General features: G+C 39.0%; 1 protein-coding gene across 1 annotated transcript in view; it reads right to left on the reverse strand.

Moving 5' to 3' along the window:
* The window catches only part of LOC137982266 (phospholipid scramblase 2-like), a 12,111-nt gene extending 3,708 nt beyond the window's left edge, over positions 1-8,403 (reverse strand). Inside the window, exons 1-6 of the mRNA XM_068829343.1 lie at positions 7,977-8,403; positions 6,599-6,667; positions 5,002-5,206; positions 3,794-3,935; positions 1,741-1,870; positions 122-180 (exon numbers count right to left, since the gene is read on the reverse strand). Coding sequence (XP_068685444.1) covers positions 122-180; positions 1,741-1,870; positions 3,794-3,935; positions 5,002-5,206; positions 6,599-6,667; positions 7,977-8,178 — 807 coding nt within the window. The 5' untranslated portion in view covers positions 8,179-8,403. The remainder of the gene's footprint in view (positions 1-121; positions 181-1,740; positions 1,871-3,793; positions 3,936-5,001; positions 5,207-6,598; positions 6,668-7,976) is intronic.
* Positions 8,404-15,365: the final 6,962 nt, after the last annotated feature.

Genomic DNA, 15,365 nt, shown 5'->3' on the forward strand with positions numbered 1-15,365 from the left:
CCGCTATGACGTCACGTGTAAACATTCTACAAATCGTTTCCATGGGATCGTAGTTGTTGATGATACGCTCTGGTCCAATCAAGGTTGGGTAATTCTCCTCAACACAAGTGAATGTACTTACAATAACAAACATGAGGCCAAGAAACAGGCCTTTGTCCTCTACTGAAAGGTCCTGTCTAACTGCAAAAAAACAAAAACAAAAAAAAAACAAAACTATTATTCATTCATTCATCATCTTTATCAGAGACATATCAATCTGTTTTCCCTCTTTTCATCATGTTTCTTAATCATTTCTTCTTAGCCCTTTTACTTTTCTACAGTGGTCCATCATGTTTCTATTGATCTTCCATGCCAGCATAGGTTTCTTTTCTTTGGGTAACTTCACCTGGCTGACGAGTATGTGGATGTAATGTTTTACAACGTTGGACCGAGACCTCTGCTAGCTGATCGTAAAGCGTGCGGAAATTGGAAATTGCAAAAACTAGGTCCAACAACAACAACAACAACATGATATAACTGCGTTAGACAAGTGATGTGAAAAATGTGTCGACATATAAGAGAAATACAATTTAAAGGAGTCTGTGATGGTATTTTACAACCGTGAGCTGTTGACAAAGCAAAATGAAAAACTGATATAGTTGGCTCATTTTCTACATCTGTACAAAAAACTGGTAACATTAACATAATTAGATATGCCCAGAAATGCACATAATTAAAAGCACAATAATGTTAATAAGCATCACAAAGTGTCCCCTTGCTCTCACCCTCAAATTCAACATCACTTGCATCTAGAAATTATGATAATAATTATTAAATTTTCAACCTCGGATATAGCATTTCTAGCATTCTGATTGGTTCACTGAATCTCGGTTATCAATTCAACCTTATGACCTCATATGTAAACAAATTATGTCAAGTGTTTCCAAGCTTGAAACTGATTGGGTTTAAGTGTCCAAACATTCAGAATTAAATGAAAATTTAATAAAACAATCATTCCATCCGCGCTTGTTGGATATGAGACGGGTTACAGCCAACTTGGCACTATGTGCCTCGTTGACTATTTGCTATCTTATATCCAACCTGTGCTCATGCTATTCCACGAGTGCGCCTTGGATATGAGTTGGCTATAACCAGTCTCATATCCAACAAGTGCAAATGGAATAATAATTTTGTTTTATTAAATTCCTTAACCCATTGACTCCCAGGGGGTCCCCATTGACGAGTAAAATCGTCTGGCGTTAGACAGAGTAAAAATAATACTTAGTCTGGTCGGTTTGGACGTCAAAGGGTTACTTGGGACATTTTTCAGTGAGTGCTTAAACTCCAAAAGTTTGGAAGGACGAAATATGACCGAAAAAATGGAGAAAATCCTAGCGACATCGAAGAAACTTGATGAAGAAAAGAAAAGTTTAGCAATGCAAATCACAATCATTTACCATATAAGGTCAAACTAAGGTATATGAGCTGATAACCGAGACTGAGTGAACCAATCAGAGCACGAGAAATGCATTATCCGAGGTTGACAATTTAATAATAATAATTGTTAATTAACGTACTAAGGTGTCCCCCAAACTCCAGTCCTCAAATAATGACACAAGATGCAAACAGTTCCAGTTACCGTCCTCACCCAAAAATTGGGCTAACCCTAACACTTTATACAATGTACACATAACTTAAAAACTATATTATTGTTGGCTGTTACACTCATGGGTCATAAATGAATTTTACAAAAGATCTCACATGAAACAGAGACAAAATCTGGATCCCCAGAGACACAGCAGCTGCACATTCCTCCACAGGGTCCTCTCCAGGTGTGTGTTACCGTACCAACCTGATAGGATGGCCCAGACTGGCTTCCTTCTTTCATGATCTGATAAGAATAAGAAAGAAAGGAGTAAACTACAGGGGAGGTGCGGTGGCCTCATGATTAGAGTGCTCTACTCCGGATCGAGTGGTCCGGGTTCGGGTCCTGGCTGGGGACATTGTGTTGTGTTCTTGGGCAAGACACTTTACTCTCACGGTGCCTCTCTCCACCCAGGTGTATAAATGGGTACCGGCGAATTTAATGCTGGGGGTAACCCTGTGATGGACTAGCATCCCATCCAGGGGGAGGTAGAAATACTCCTAGTCGCTTCATGCTAATGAAACCGGAGATAAGTGCCAGCCTGAATGTGCCTTCTGGCCTTCTGGCAGCATAAATTCAATTCATTTCCATAATTCATTACCGTAAGCAGAGACTTTACTTTTCTTTAAACTATAGATTAGTAATGAGACCTTGAAAGCAAACCTTGTAAAGTCCAAGCTACATGTTGTAACATTGTTAGATTAATTGTTATAAGAACTCTTCTAACAATGTTGGATACGCATATAACGTTGTTGGAAACATGCCACTTAAGTCACAGTTTCCACCTCCACCATTTTGGATTGCTCATGGTTCTCGGATTGGAGACTGGGTCCTTAACCCATTGACTCCCAGGGGTTCCCCATTGACGAGTAAAATCGTCTGGCGTTAAACAGAGTAAAATACTAAGTCTGGCCGGGTTAGGCCGGTTTGGACATCAAAGGGTTAACTCTGATTGGTCTTTGCAATACAACATTGACAAGCTTTAAGATTTGCAACTTGTATGTTGGAGAAAACGTTTGATTGAAATCAAAACATTCTTCCAGCAACAAATGTTGAAGAAACGTCGTCAAACATGCATGCCACAAATTCTAACATTGTTGGTACAATAAATGTTTTATCAGAATGTTTGAACGTGTAGCCAGGGAGGGGGCTTAATGGGTTAACAATTGGAGAGTACAGTATATTTTTGTAAAAACTATCATGTGCGAGGTTATCATAGCAGGCTACAGCAGCACATCTAAAACACAGGAAACACGTCCCAAGCCACAGATGAATAAATAACACCAATAGTATCTCCTGGCCCTAATCACTAATCAAAATGTTGTTTCAGGTCTAGGGGAAACTTTTGGCTTACTTGTTTATCAGTGGAGTAGGGACTTTTAGTCTTGACCTGTGTTTTAGACATTCCTATTTATACTACAAAAGCAGTGAATACTGCACCACCGCTCCACTACATTTGTGCATTACTGACTCCCTCAGGGAAAACTGACATGCGAGATAGAAGTTAGTCACGTGTACTTCTCACATGCCAGTTCAAAATGGTGAAGACAGTAACAACAAAAAAATGGTAACTCAAGCACTCATTGACATCTGGTGTCTTAAAAACAATACTTTGAATTTCAACTGTACCATTTACCAGTTTTAGTAAAACTGTCGATGGGCCTTCTTCAATTCAAACAAAAATCTGGAACAGCATCCAAAAAAATCTCAAGAATCTCCCAAAAGGCAATTTTTAAGAACTAGATAACTAGGACCTTATTCCAAATCCTTCAAGACCACGAGAGTTATTGTGACTTTAATGAACTAATTGATGTGATGTCCAGTGTAAAGGGAAATAAGGTGTAATCTTGTATTATAATCTTTTGTTTTGTTCTAAACCTTAATTTTGTTATCTGAAAATGCCATTGCTTGTCATTTTAACAGTGTTGTCATTCAGCGTCCCCGCACAACTTGCCTAGACTAGCTCGGCTATTTGCGGGTAGTGTGTGTGTGTCTACATGTAAACCTATTTGAGGATTTTACGGAAATATAAAGCTCAATAAAAATTGAAAATATCTTTTTTTTCACGTAAATGTGGGGATCAATCTTTCATTTCATCTACAACCTGCTTTATAAGAATTCCCTCATTTTGTTTCAATATTGATTTAAAATTATCATTGAAAAATGCACCTTGAAGGCAGCAACGTCATCACTTGTGCACTCACATGGGTACCCTGAGGGACCTTCCACTGTGTAGATCAGATTCCCCTCATAGTTGTAAATATCAAAGTACACTGAAGGCGCAAGCCAACTGCCGCAAGTCTCCCGGTCCCTGTTAAGAAGGTGTCAAAAAACAACTGAGCAATGAAGAGTCACCAGAAGATACTGGGGGCAGAGGTTTCCCCAGAGTAAAACTATGTGAAGGACTGTTTGCAGCTACTGGTCAATACATTTAATCTGCGGGAAGATATTGTTAAATTTCACCCTTACTAACATTAGTAGCCATTAGTAGCCCTCACAGGATTCTGGCAGCTGTGTCAGAAACTTAGACCTCAGATCTGAAGATCTTGGAGGGCATAAATGTTTTAAACACTCAGGGCCAAGGGTATGTTCAAAACCACCCTGCCACCGGAGCCTTTCTTACATGTACAAGTAACACGAAGAGAAAGAAAGGACTCTGCAGAAATTGTGTTAAGTCTTTATTGAGTATGTGCAAGCTGTTGATTGAAGACAGTTTCAAACCCAGGCCAAGTCTTGATTGCACTCCTGGACACCATCAGCTGGTTGCTTGAAACCTGGTTAGCACTAACCGGCGTTAAATACCATGGAAACCTATAGGTTCTGATACCTCTTAAGCAACAGTTAGTGCAAACTAGTAGGCTTTGAACAACAGGCTACATATTGATTTTCATACTGAAGGCTCCATTTTGACCTTCGTCTTGTCAAAATACTGTATGATGTGTATGCTACCTAAACCAGTTTGACTGGAGTGACTAGCCCAGAAACTTGGGTTGCATTGACTTAAAAGACTTCTGCAGAGCCTCTCTTGCTTGCCCTTATGTTCACGAGAAAGTTACATCACTCATCAAAACTTTTCATTGCTATAATTACAGATGATGAGCATGGAAACTGATTTAAAAATAATTTAAAATATAAGAAAAGTCATTAAAATTCTGATATGTTTTCTTGAATAAATTGGTGGCTTCTTCCTTCCTTGTATTATATTAGCATCACAGGTTCATTTTATGCATGTCACAAGATAATAAGAAATGCTTATCTTTTAGCAGAAATTAAGAAATTTCTTATGGGGACTAGACTCTGTTAAGAGTTGATAAATTCAACTTAAGACTTCCTTAGGATATAACAAGGCTCCTGTTGAGAAAGCATTGTTTACTTACGCGTGCTTGATGTGTCCTAGTACCTCACCAGTGGGCATGCGGACGGTCATTTCAGACGAGGCCCAGGGACACATGCCAGGGCTCATGCAGCTGACTGGGTGCTCAAGTTCCATTATCCAGTTACCTGTCATGCTGTTGATAACTTTCATATAGAAGGGTCGTGATTGTCCCAAAATAAATTGAAGCCAGCTATTAAGCGTCTTGACTGTAAAGAATGGATGAAGTAAAGCCAACTTTTTAAATTTGATGAAAATTGCCTCATATTGTTTTTATGTTAACCCAATATCCAGCATATCCACTGTCAGCCAAAAATAGTTTTATGTCTGTACATAGGGGAGGTAGCAGTTGGGAAAGAGAGGGAGTCATGTAACTTAACGTGCCGGCTCAGGGGGTCATTTAAAAATATTATTGGGTGAGCTTGAGCAAAATATCGTGACTTGTCATTGGGGAGCAGATCAATTATTAGCCGAAGCTAAAGGCTGAGACACTGACACATCAAGATATTTTGTGATAACTGAGTTCAATAATTATTTTATCATTCGACCACCGAATTTGTTTTTTATTTTTATTATTTTTGGGAAGTGGTAAGCATGCGCTGCCTTGCAGGAGTCGAGTAATGGCAGAAATCAATAATTGGTTTCCTTCTCAGCATAACTTTATTTGTGGACTTCAAATTGTATTGACAGTCAAATGTTCAATAACAAAATGTAGGCATCAACAAAGGTGAAGAATTTCAAAGTCCTCAAGGACTTGAAACCAACACCAGTTGTTGGTGGAGATGACAGCTACCAGTGGTCAATGAAGCACTGATCACAAGACAAAAATATTAGATGATGGCAATTCTCAGAGGCAAAGATGAAGATAACCTCCTGTAACTACAGTTGTATGAATAAATTCATCCGGCTGAAGGTTCTAAATGTATATTGAGGCAGTTTGTACTCTCAGCATCAAAGGTACCTGGTAACAAGATTGTTCCCAGTGGCTCACAACACCCGGAACACACAACAGTTCTCAAAACAACGCTTTTATTTCATTTCCAGTATCGATAAACTCTAGTGATCATTCCGTAGACTGGTAGATATTCAATTTTCTTGTCAACACATTGAATGACTTTTCAATTTTGTAGAGAATAATTTGCAATCTTTGTAGTCACTTTGATCAACAGCCAAAATTCAGCTGGTGATCACCCCTTTCTCAAGCGGTGATTTTCACCGGCAGCCGGCGCTTAGCGACATCCCTGCTAAGGTAAAGGTACACCTTATTTAACATTGGAAGTTCCTTTACCCTCTAGAGGGCATTCACCCAGGAAGCAGATGGAGAAGAAGATGGAAGATTAAATTTAGTGTGGTATTTATATTTCTGTTGGGTAAAGGACAAATTTTGGTTTTAACTTTTTATGTGAGACTTGCAGATTTTATTGTGTCTAAAGCCAGACAATTTTACTTGCTAATGACAGCCACTTCAGGGATGAATGGGTTGACACTCAAAGCCACTGCTTTCTTTATTTGCCGATCCATTAGGTAACTTTTAAGACGGAACTTTGACAAACAACACTCGATTAATTAAACCCTCTGATCTGTTATGACAGATTACTTACTTTCTCGGATGTCAAACAGCTGATTTCCAGCTCCATCATCAACAACAAATTCCATACGACCCCACCAGGCTAAAGTATAAAGACAAAAATATCATGCCGGATTGAGTATTCTATTTTTGGAAAAATACTTTATTTTTTAGATTCAATGTCAACATTTTTATTGCCATCAATCAATGATGCATAACTTTCCTCTTTGCTTGATCCAGAAATAACGCATCATATTTCAAGTTTCTTCAACACTCAAATTCAAATTTGAAAAAATAAAAACAGAGGAAATAATCAAAGAAATAAAAATAAAACCCCTTTAGGCTGTCACTGTTTTGGTTGAAATCCAAGTTTCAGATTTTTATTTTGTATTAAAAAAAAAGTCAGAAGCAGCTTAGGTTGGCAAACTTGCAGTTTCTAGCCTTTTCTCTGTATTTGCGGCTCACAAAACATATTTGTGCTTCAACCCAAGAATGACATTAGTAAAGTTTTAGGAGACCATAGCAACAGTTTTGGAGGTTAAGGGTCTCCCCTTTAGCTATTAATATACAGTGTAATATTGTTTTAAGCCCGATCAAAACAAAGCCAAAACTGATACAAAATAGTAAGAACAGAACTTCTTGAAAATTGTGAACAAATTTCCGAAACTAAATTGCCTATTTAGATTGCCTATTAAAAAAGCGTCGCGTCCATAAATTAAGTGTGACTTTCTAAACGGCTCTGTGACCATGCAAAAGAAAATTGCGCATCACAAAGGGTTCTTTCATTAACAACAATAACCGTTTAGATACGTTGCGTTACGACGAGGTAGTTTGGCTGACTTCTAAAGATAAAAGAGGGTGTGAATTGCGTTAACCGACTGGGGACAAAGGGCTAGAAAATATTACTGACTACCGACAAAACGAGGGAAAAATTACCGACTAGCGACAAAAAATTTAACTGGGATTTACCGACAACCGACAAAGATCAAAAATTTGAACCGACAACCGACAAAGTAATAAAATTCTAACCGACAACCGACATGTGGACCCCCATTCAGACCCTCATAAAAGCTATGGGCGGTAAAATTGAGGAAAATTAAGGCCTTATTAAAGTCTTGACTTAGGCTTAAGAGCACATTTATTTTGGGGCATACAAGCAAATTTTCATTTAGACTATGTCGATTTTAAACTATTTTCAGGTTTTACAATAAAGACGCGAATATTTTGGCGGCACGCGTAAAACGGTTGCGTACTCGATTTACGTTGAACTGGCTTGCAACTGTTATTTATGCAACACCGAAAGTTATCCTTACCCACAGATCAGTTTGCTTCTGCTTCCTTAAAATAAAGTTTCTACAATATGAACGAAGAAGCCCTTTAAAAGGAGAAATTACACAAACCAAGAAGCTTACCTTCGTCATTGCCAATAACTTGGTGTGCTGCCAATTTGCTGACTCCCTCGAAAACCTCCAAACCCATCGGAATTGGATTGCTGTCGCTGGTTTCTTCGTTTCTGTCTGCTTTGTAAGGTCCATCATACCCTCCAATATACTGGACGGAGCCTGAAAAGCTTCTTTGTCCACTAATTCCTGGTTGATTAACAACGCTCGCCATCTTTTTGCTGCAAAACCCACTTGAACTACCCAAAACTATTAGCACTTTGTCACGCTTACGTTACAAAATCAGAGAGAGAGAGAACTATTTTGCACAAAGCAATGCAAACTCCGGCTTCCGAAAAAGTTCGACACGGTTGATCTCGCTCAAAAATTGAATATGCACATCATGCACATTCTTTGGAAATAATTACTTAGGCTTGTGGGCATTCATAAACTTCAGTCTGTTGAATTTGCAAGTCAATTCTTGTTTCACAAAAGTCACGCCATGAGTCACATGTCCAGCATGCTACCCGCGAAGAAAATCACTGCAGATCAACAACGCAAAGCCTTCCGCGGACTCTAGCAATTTCCAGCAGGGATCTTTCCTGTTCTTCACGACTTACGCTATAAACAAGAGCTAGTGAAAGTACCGCAAAGAAATCTTTCCTGTACGTCCTAACATTGTTCACGGAAAAAAAAAAAAAAAGAATTATTGGGTTCACACTAGGCACTAAGTCTGTCATGGCCTAAGTCAAGCCAAGTCACCCTAAGTCCGCTTAAGAGTTCAGACATATCTAGAAGACAAATTCTTTCCGTGCAAAGCTGTCACCATTAACGATATAAAAATAACAGATAAGGTAACTAACATCATAAATGTGGTCATAGTTACAAATTATGATGTGGTGAGGTAGTCACGATCCATTTTAGAGAAGAAGTTGAGATCAAAATGAGACCGAGAAGCCGTAAAATCGCTGAAATTGAGACTGTTGTCTGTACTCTGCAGAAATTGCTTTGTTGATTATGCCCAACCCGTTGCTTGGGTGCCATATTGATTTTCGTACTGAAGACTCGATTTTGACCTTATTAAATTTACAAAGGTTGATTGATAGATAGATGGCCTTTATTTTAAAACGATGAGTATTTAAGCTACATGAGCTTGTGGGGTCAGCCAAATAACCTTACAAAATCTTATGTTCCTTCGTGAAAGAATTTGTTTTGTCCAAGAGAGTGAAAGCCTGCTTTTTCTGACCGTCCTAGTTTTGGGCGTTCACCGAAGACGAGGTGAAAAGAAAAGAAAAAAGAAGAAGAAAAAAAAAAAACACAAAAGAAGAAGAGCGTGGGCCTGGCCAAGACCGCAGAACTGGTTTTGATGTAATGCTAGCATCACCTCGGCTGAATGTTCTTTGGAAACTAAACTTTCGAATGGAATGTGAAACGTTTGACGAGCTGTGCCGAATTCTATCTGATAAAACCCACGATTTTGAAATTTTTTTGCTATCAGGTTCCTTAAGACAGACTTAAGAACTGCTTAGGTCGTCTGAGTTTGCCGACACTAAGACAGAAATCACACTTCTGTGACTTAGCGATTCACACCTGTCATTTTCACTAAGTCGACTTAAGACATTACTAAGTCAGACTTAGTGGTCTAATGTGAACCCAACAAATATCAAGCGTTTTCGATGTTGCGGTTTTTATTTACCTCCAGATGCCAGTCACATTCTCTGATAACTAAGAACAACAACCTGCCAAACGTCGTACAAAAAGATTGATTCCACACGAGGGTCTTTAAACTGAGGAGAAAGTGCCGCGTAAGTCTCGCGCGACATGGGTTAGCCGTCACGAGTGCGGACGGCAACCGGAAGAGAACATTTCGCGCGCTAGGACAGTGGTGTGTCCCAGATTTTTATACTAACCATATCTAATGGAGAAAAGATACTTGGAAATGTAAATGTGGTTGTGTGAAGACAAGTTAAAAAGGAAAACAGCTCACTTCCAGTTGCCGTCCGCGCCTCAAACACGCGCATGCTTGAGCTCCCTATAAAAAATCTCTGTGGTATGGTAGGTTAGGGTAGCAGGTCATTGTTTCACCATCGCTGAAACAACCCAAACCTTTACAAAAAATGCTAACCTTAGACCTTGGGTTTAAAAATTATTTTATAGGCCTATTAAATGTTAGCATTAGTAATGGTTTGGGTTGTTTCAGTTATAACAATGACCTGCAGCCGCAATCTCCACTTTACACCCTCTCCGCTCAAACCGCCAAGTCTTCGCTCTACGAACCCAGTAGATCAATAAATCACAATTTTTGCAACTCCTGTATGATTTGTAACTCGTGAATACGCCAAGGTATTTACATGATATTTTAATAAAATTTATATCTTAGTGAACTTTACTTTTCATTTTTTGTGGTTAACAAGCTTTTTTTTAAACAGGTCCTTTTTAGTGTCTCCAAGGGCGCTTTCCTTTTGTCAGACCTGGCTGGCCAGACCCATCAGTTTGCAAAGAAAATGAAACAATTTAAAGGAACACTTGCATGATAATCCCTCGCATTCTTCTGGAGGAGTACATATCATCCTCGAAGTGTGTTAATTTGAATGCGTTGTAGAGTTAGTCGTTCGAAATTCCCGGTCTGGCCGGTCACTTCTGACAAATGGAAGGCGCCCAAGTAGCTAATATTGTCTTGGAAAACTGGCTGAAGTGATTGCGGTCACACTTGGGAGAAAAACAGGCTGCTTCCGATTGGGAAATCCGGATTTAGAGCTTACAATCTGGATCTTCGGATTTCCAATCGAACACAAAATCTGCAAACGGTTTTTGTCGCAGATTCACTTATTGGAAATCCATGTCGGGTAAAGATTTCAATTAACAAAATCCGTCGCGAAATCCGCTTTCGGACGCAACCATTGACCACTTAAGCTTATGTGAGCTTTAACACTGAGTGCAATTTAAGTTTTAAACCAATCAATCTCGGCCTCAACGTTCTTTTTTCCTTTGATTTATGGACCTCGCGCTTTGGCCATAAATCAACGGAAAAATTACATTACGGACCTTGACGGTTATCAAGAGTCATTGATTCTCAAATAAGTTGAAAAAACCATAGGTCCATCTCAAGACGCCACAACGCTTCTAAGCTGATTCCCTGCTTTGCATTGCGCAACCCTACTGCGCATAATTTCTTGCCTCGCGCGCATATTGATTGATAAAATGGCGGGTTTTCATTGACGCCAAGGACTGGGTATTTCTTTTGAACGAATACGGTGACCCCCGATTTTATTTCATATTTTTGCTGAGGACGGTGTCTTCAAGGAGTAGCAAAAAAACCAGCAAAAATGTGGCCAGTTTTTTTGGCATTCATAAAATTGTACGGAAGGAGCCATTACGAGTCGAACAGTTAAGTACTCACAAAGACATTCAAATACCTTTTTTAGGTACATACGTGAATTACTATAGAATGACACCAGGCTCTGCGATTACATTAAAAAAGTCGAGCTAAATTTGTGCAGCATTAGGGATGCGAGGCAATTGTCAAAGTGGCTTAAATAGTCGTATTCGCCGGGGTCGTACCATGGAAACGAGCATGGTAACCCCCCTGCCTAATTACATTTTTATCATCTCCTCGACATGTTATATTAGTGAGCGAAGTTTCATCGGAAATCCATGACAAGTTCTATTTCTAAGGAATCACCCTAAGATCACGCCTTTCAGTAGTAGCCCACATTACCATAACGCATGGTCATAAGCTAAACTCCTTTGAATACGAAGCAGTTTGCGACGTCATCACAGGTAAAGACCGATGCTTTTCAATGCCATGGTCATTGGTCAAATGGCCACTTAATGGCACACTGAAAATGGAGAAATGGCCAATTTTGTTGGCTTTTGGGAAAAAGAGACTTTTCCCCAGCAATGAAAAACAATTCATGCTACAATCAGACAAAAGTAGTTAGGAAGGTTATGTAAATGACCGCACCAGAGTTGTATTTCAACCGGCTTCTGTTAAGGCACAAAAGTAATTTCTCCTTCTCTTACATAGCCCCCCTCCCCCTATAATGTTGGAAGATAACACAACAATTTCCCACCAGATTTCCCACTAAAACCGTTCAGTCTTGCACAACACTGAATCAGGGAGGTACGCACAGAAGCAAAGACGACGTCAAAAAAAATGCTAACATTCCCAACGGTTTTGTCTATGATTGTGGGTATACTTCAAAGTACACACACTGTCCGTGTAGGGTGTTCGTCTAAACTGAAGCTCTGTACTATGCGCGATAACTGATTCTACAATGCACTGCTGCTGTTTTTGGTGAACTGGCTCGAGAACAATGAGCCTATGCAAATTCGCCTATTTACCATTTTTAAACCACTCTAAATTCCAAGGGTAAATGAAGATATACATGAAAAGAACACTTGAAATTAAGCAGAACATTTTTACCACCAACAAGAGAAACCAGCAATTAGGAATTCACCACCCATACACAGGTTAATAAAAATACTTTTATTGCCAGCTATTGAAAGAATATATTTTTTATTCGTTTAAAATGGCTACAATCGCTAGTAGCTGGCTTGTCAGTCTGTCTGTCCCGGCTTCCAGTCACAACGAAAGGAAGAAAACAACTAATGTTAAACTTCAAAGCAAAACAGCTAGAGACTGGTAAAAGTATTAACACAAATCACGAGAAAGAACTAATTACTTGACAGAACGGTTTTCTATTGCGTGCCACAACGAAAACCATGGTAACTATAGGGACCACTCGCAACCGTTGCGAACAGCGACAATGAACCAATCAGATCAGGAAAAATTGTACGTCAGTGTTCAGAACGTAAATGAAAAAGGTCCCCTGCTCATCGATTAAAAAAGTGGCGCTATATCTTTAAGCCAATCGAAACGCCCAGCAATCATAATTGCGTGATTTCTGCTTCCCTCAATAAGTTTTAAAAGCTGCCAAAAAGCAAAAACAAGATTACGTTCATTTAAGCTTACATCTACTGCATACAGATAATTTTGAAACGTATCTAGCATAGCAACAGAGTTTTTACTCCTTGGGACAACAGAAGTTAGACTAAATAGTTTAGATGGCACATTTGTTGTAATGTCACCTCTCAGCTAAGTTTTACATTGACTTTTCAGCTATCACTTTCTAGAACTCAAGAAGACAACTTGAGAAATACCATTAAAACTCATCGCAGAAAGAAATTGCTTAACACAAGAACCATTACCTAAAACTCGCAGTTTTTCTCACGCATAGTTCGATCAGCTATCCGATTGGTTCCAGCACAACTAACGGTTGTATAATAAAAGGCACTATTACAAATCTATCAAAAATGTTTGGCAATGCATTCGTATAGATATAGGCCCAACATTGGGTACATGTTGCTGCACTGGACGTATTAATGTTCTCTTGCGACCGTGACAGGCGCAATTAAAAGACAGATAAACAAGGAGAAAATTAAAAAAAATTTAAAAAAATGATGACGTTTTTCCAAAGCATTAATGTCAACAATTGAAGAAAAAGGGACAGAACAGGACCTACTTCGCTTTTAAGTATTAAAAGCATATGATTTTCCCAAGATGCCTTCAATAATTCACCTTGATTTTGTCCAGGCATACATAAGGCAGCTCTTCCTCTGAAGAGAGCACAAGTCTTGGAAATATTAAAGTTACTGTACAAAAAATATGCGCAACATATTCTGGGTACAAAAAGTATTATACAAAAAATTCCCTGTCCAAATGCAAATAATTTACAAAAGGAATGCCTATAAAAATAACTAGAAAAACTTTGATTACATCCCACCGGCTCAACTGTACTTCAAGTTCGATGACTGTAAAAGATAAAATAAAAATCTTCGGACACGGTTCGAAATGCATGCATAAACGCCGAAGTGTCCGCTAGTCACGTGGTCAACGAGTTTAATCAAAGTCAACGGGGCAACGCCGACGAAAACGTCACTTCAAAATAGTCTAATTGGCGCGTGTCGCGAGTCCTGAATTCAAGATTTTGGAAAGCCAAAATCCTGAATTCAGAAATACAGAAAGTATCCTAAACATCCATAAAAGCTAACCTTATGGCCTACGGTGATTACGCCTAAACAAAAGTTCTTAGTCCTACGGTTAGCTTTTATGAATATGAATACGAATGTGTACCCGCGAAAATTTACCCGCGACACGCGACAATTTACCCACGACACGCAACAATTAGACTATCACTTCAAAATATGATTTAGCGCTATCTTTAGTAGTTCGCGATCAATCCATCTTGTTCACGTTGTACATTACAGGCTAACTATCCTGTAACAGGATCGGTACGAGACGGTTTTAAAGTAAAGATAGAAAAGGAATGCTTCATTGCTGTGTTCCCTTTGTCATCAAAACCTAAAAGCCGGTTATTTCACGTTGTTATTTCGTAGAGTACGGTAAAGAAATGCACGGAAATTCGTGCTGCACGTGCCTGACGAGTCTTTTTTTTTCTTTTAACCAATAATATTGTTGCTTTGTGGCGTTGTCGTTGCCGTAGCCGTAGTCGTTGTTTAAACTCTTTAATGCGACCTCGCTACAGTGAATAATTTTCAATTGCGTATTACCAAAACCAGCTTTGGTCAATCATACCAGACGCAGAAAAATGACCAATCATAACGCTCAGCAAATGCGTGCGGCCGGCGCTGAAAGCGCGGGAAACACGTGCGAGCAAGCCACGTGGGTTTTGTCCTTACTACTGACTGGGTAAAAAGTAACGCGACATTTTTAAGCCAATCACTGCGCTTGCTATGAAAGAATTACCAAAACAATCGCAAATTTACTTCGATACTCAATTGCGAACCAAAGCTAATAACTGTCTTCGTAACACTCTCTTGCAACTATTGCAATTACCATTGCTTTATGAGTGTGGAGAAAGAACGACTTCTAAAAGCAGTATGTAAATACTCGTGAAGGGTTCCTGGGCTAAATTGTCTCTTTCGATCCTGTATGAAACGTAATTTCCATTCTATTCATACATCTTACTAAGACTAAACAAGTAAGTTGATATCACTGATATGATACCTTAAGGAGAATTTTTTATGACCTTTATCTCAGGGGAGGAAAATCATAGAAGAATGAAAAACTCTTTAGTTTTAACGGAGAAATTAAGGTTGGGGTTGTGGTTCATTATCGGCAAAAAGAAGTTGCTAAACTCCAAGGCGCAGGGGGCACAGTTGTTCAAAGCCGATTAACACTAATCCCACATTTAATTCAAACCGAAGTTTTGAAAGCTTCCCGTAAAAAAAAGCCTTAACAATGTAATTTTATACTGGAGTAAAACAAACGTTTAAGTCAAAATTGAATGTTAAAATTTTGGAAACTTCTTTGACCAGTAACTAAACTGCAATTTAGGTTTCTAGTAATCCAGGATAAGATGTATTGGGCATTGAACAATTGCGACCAGAATGTTTGCT

Source organism: Montipora foliosa, chromosome 13 (genome assembly GCF_036669935.1).
Source record: "Montipora foliosa isolate CH-2021 chromosome 13, ASM3666993v2, whole genome shotgun sequence".
Taxonomy (NCBI): domain Eukaryota; kingdom Metazoa; phylum Cnidaria; class Anthozoa; order Scleractinia; family Acroporidae; genus Montipora; species Montipora foliosa.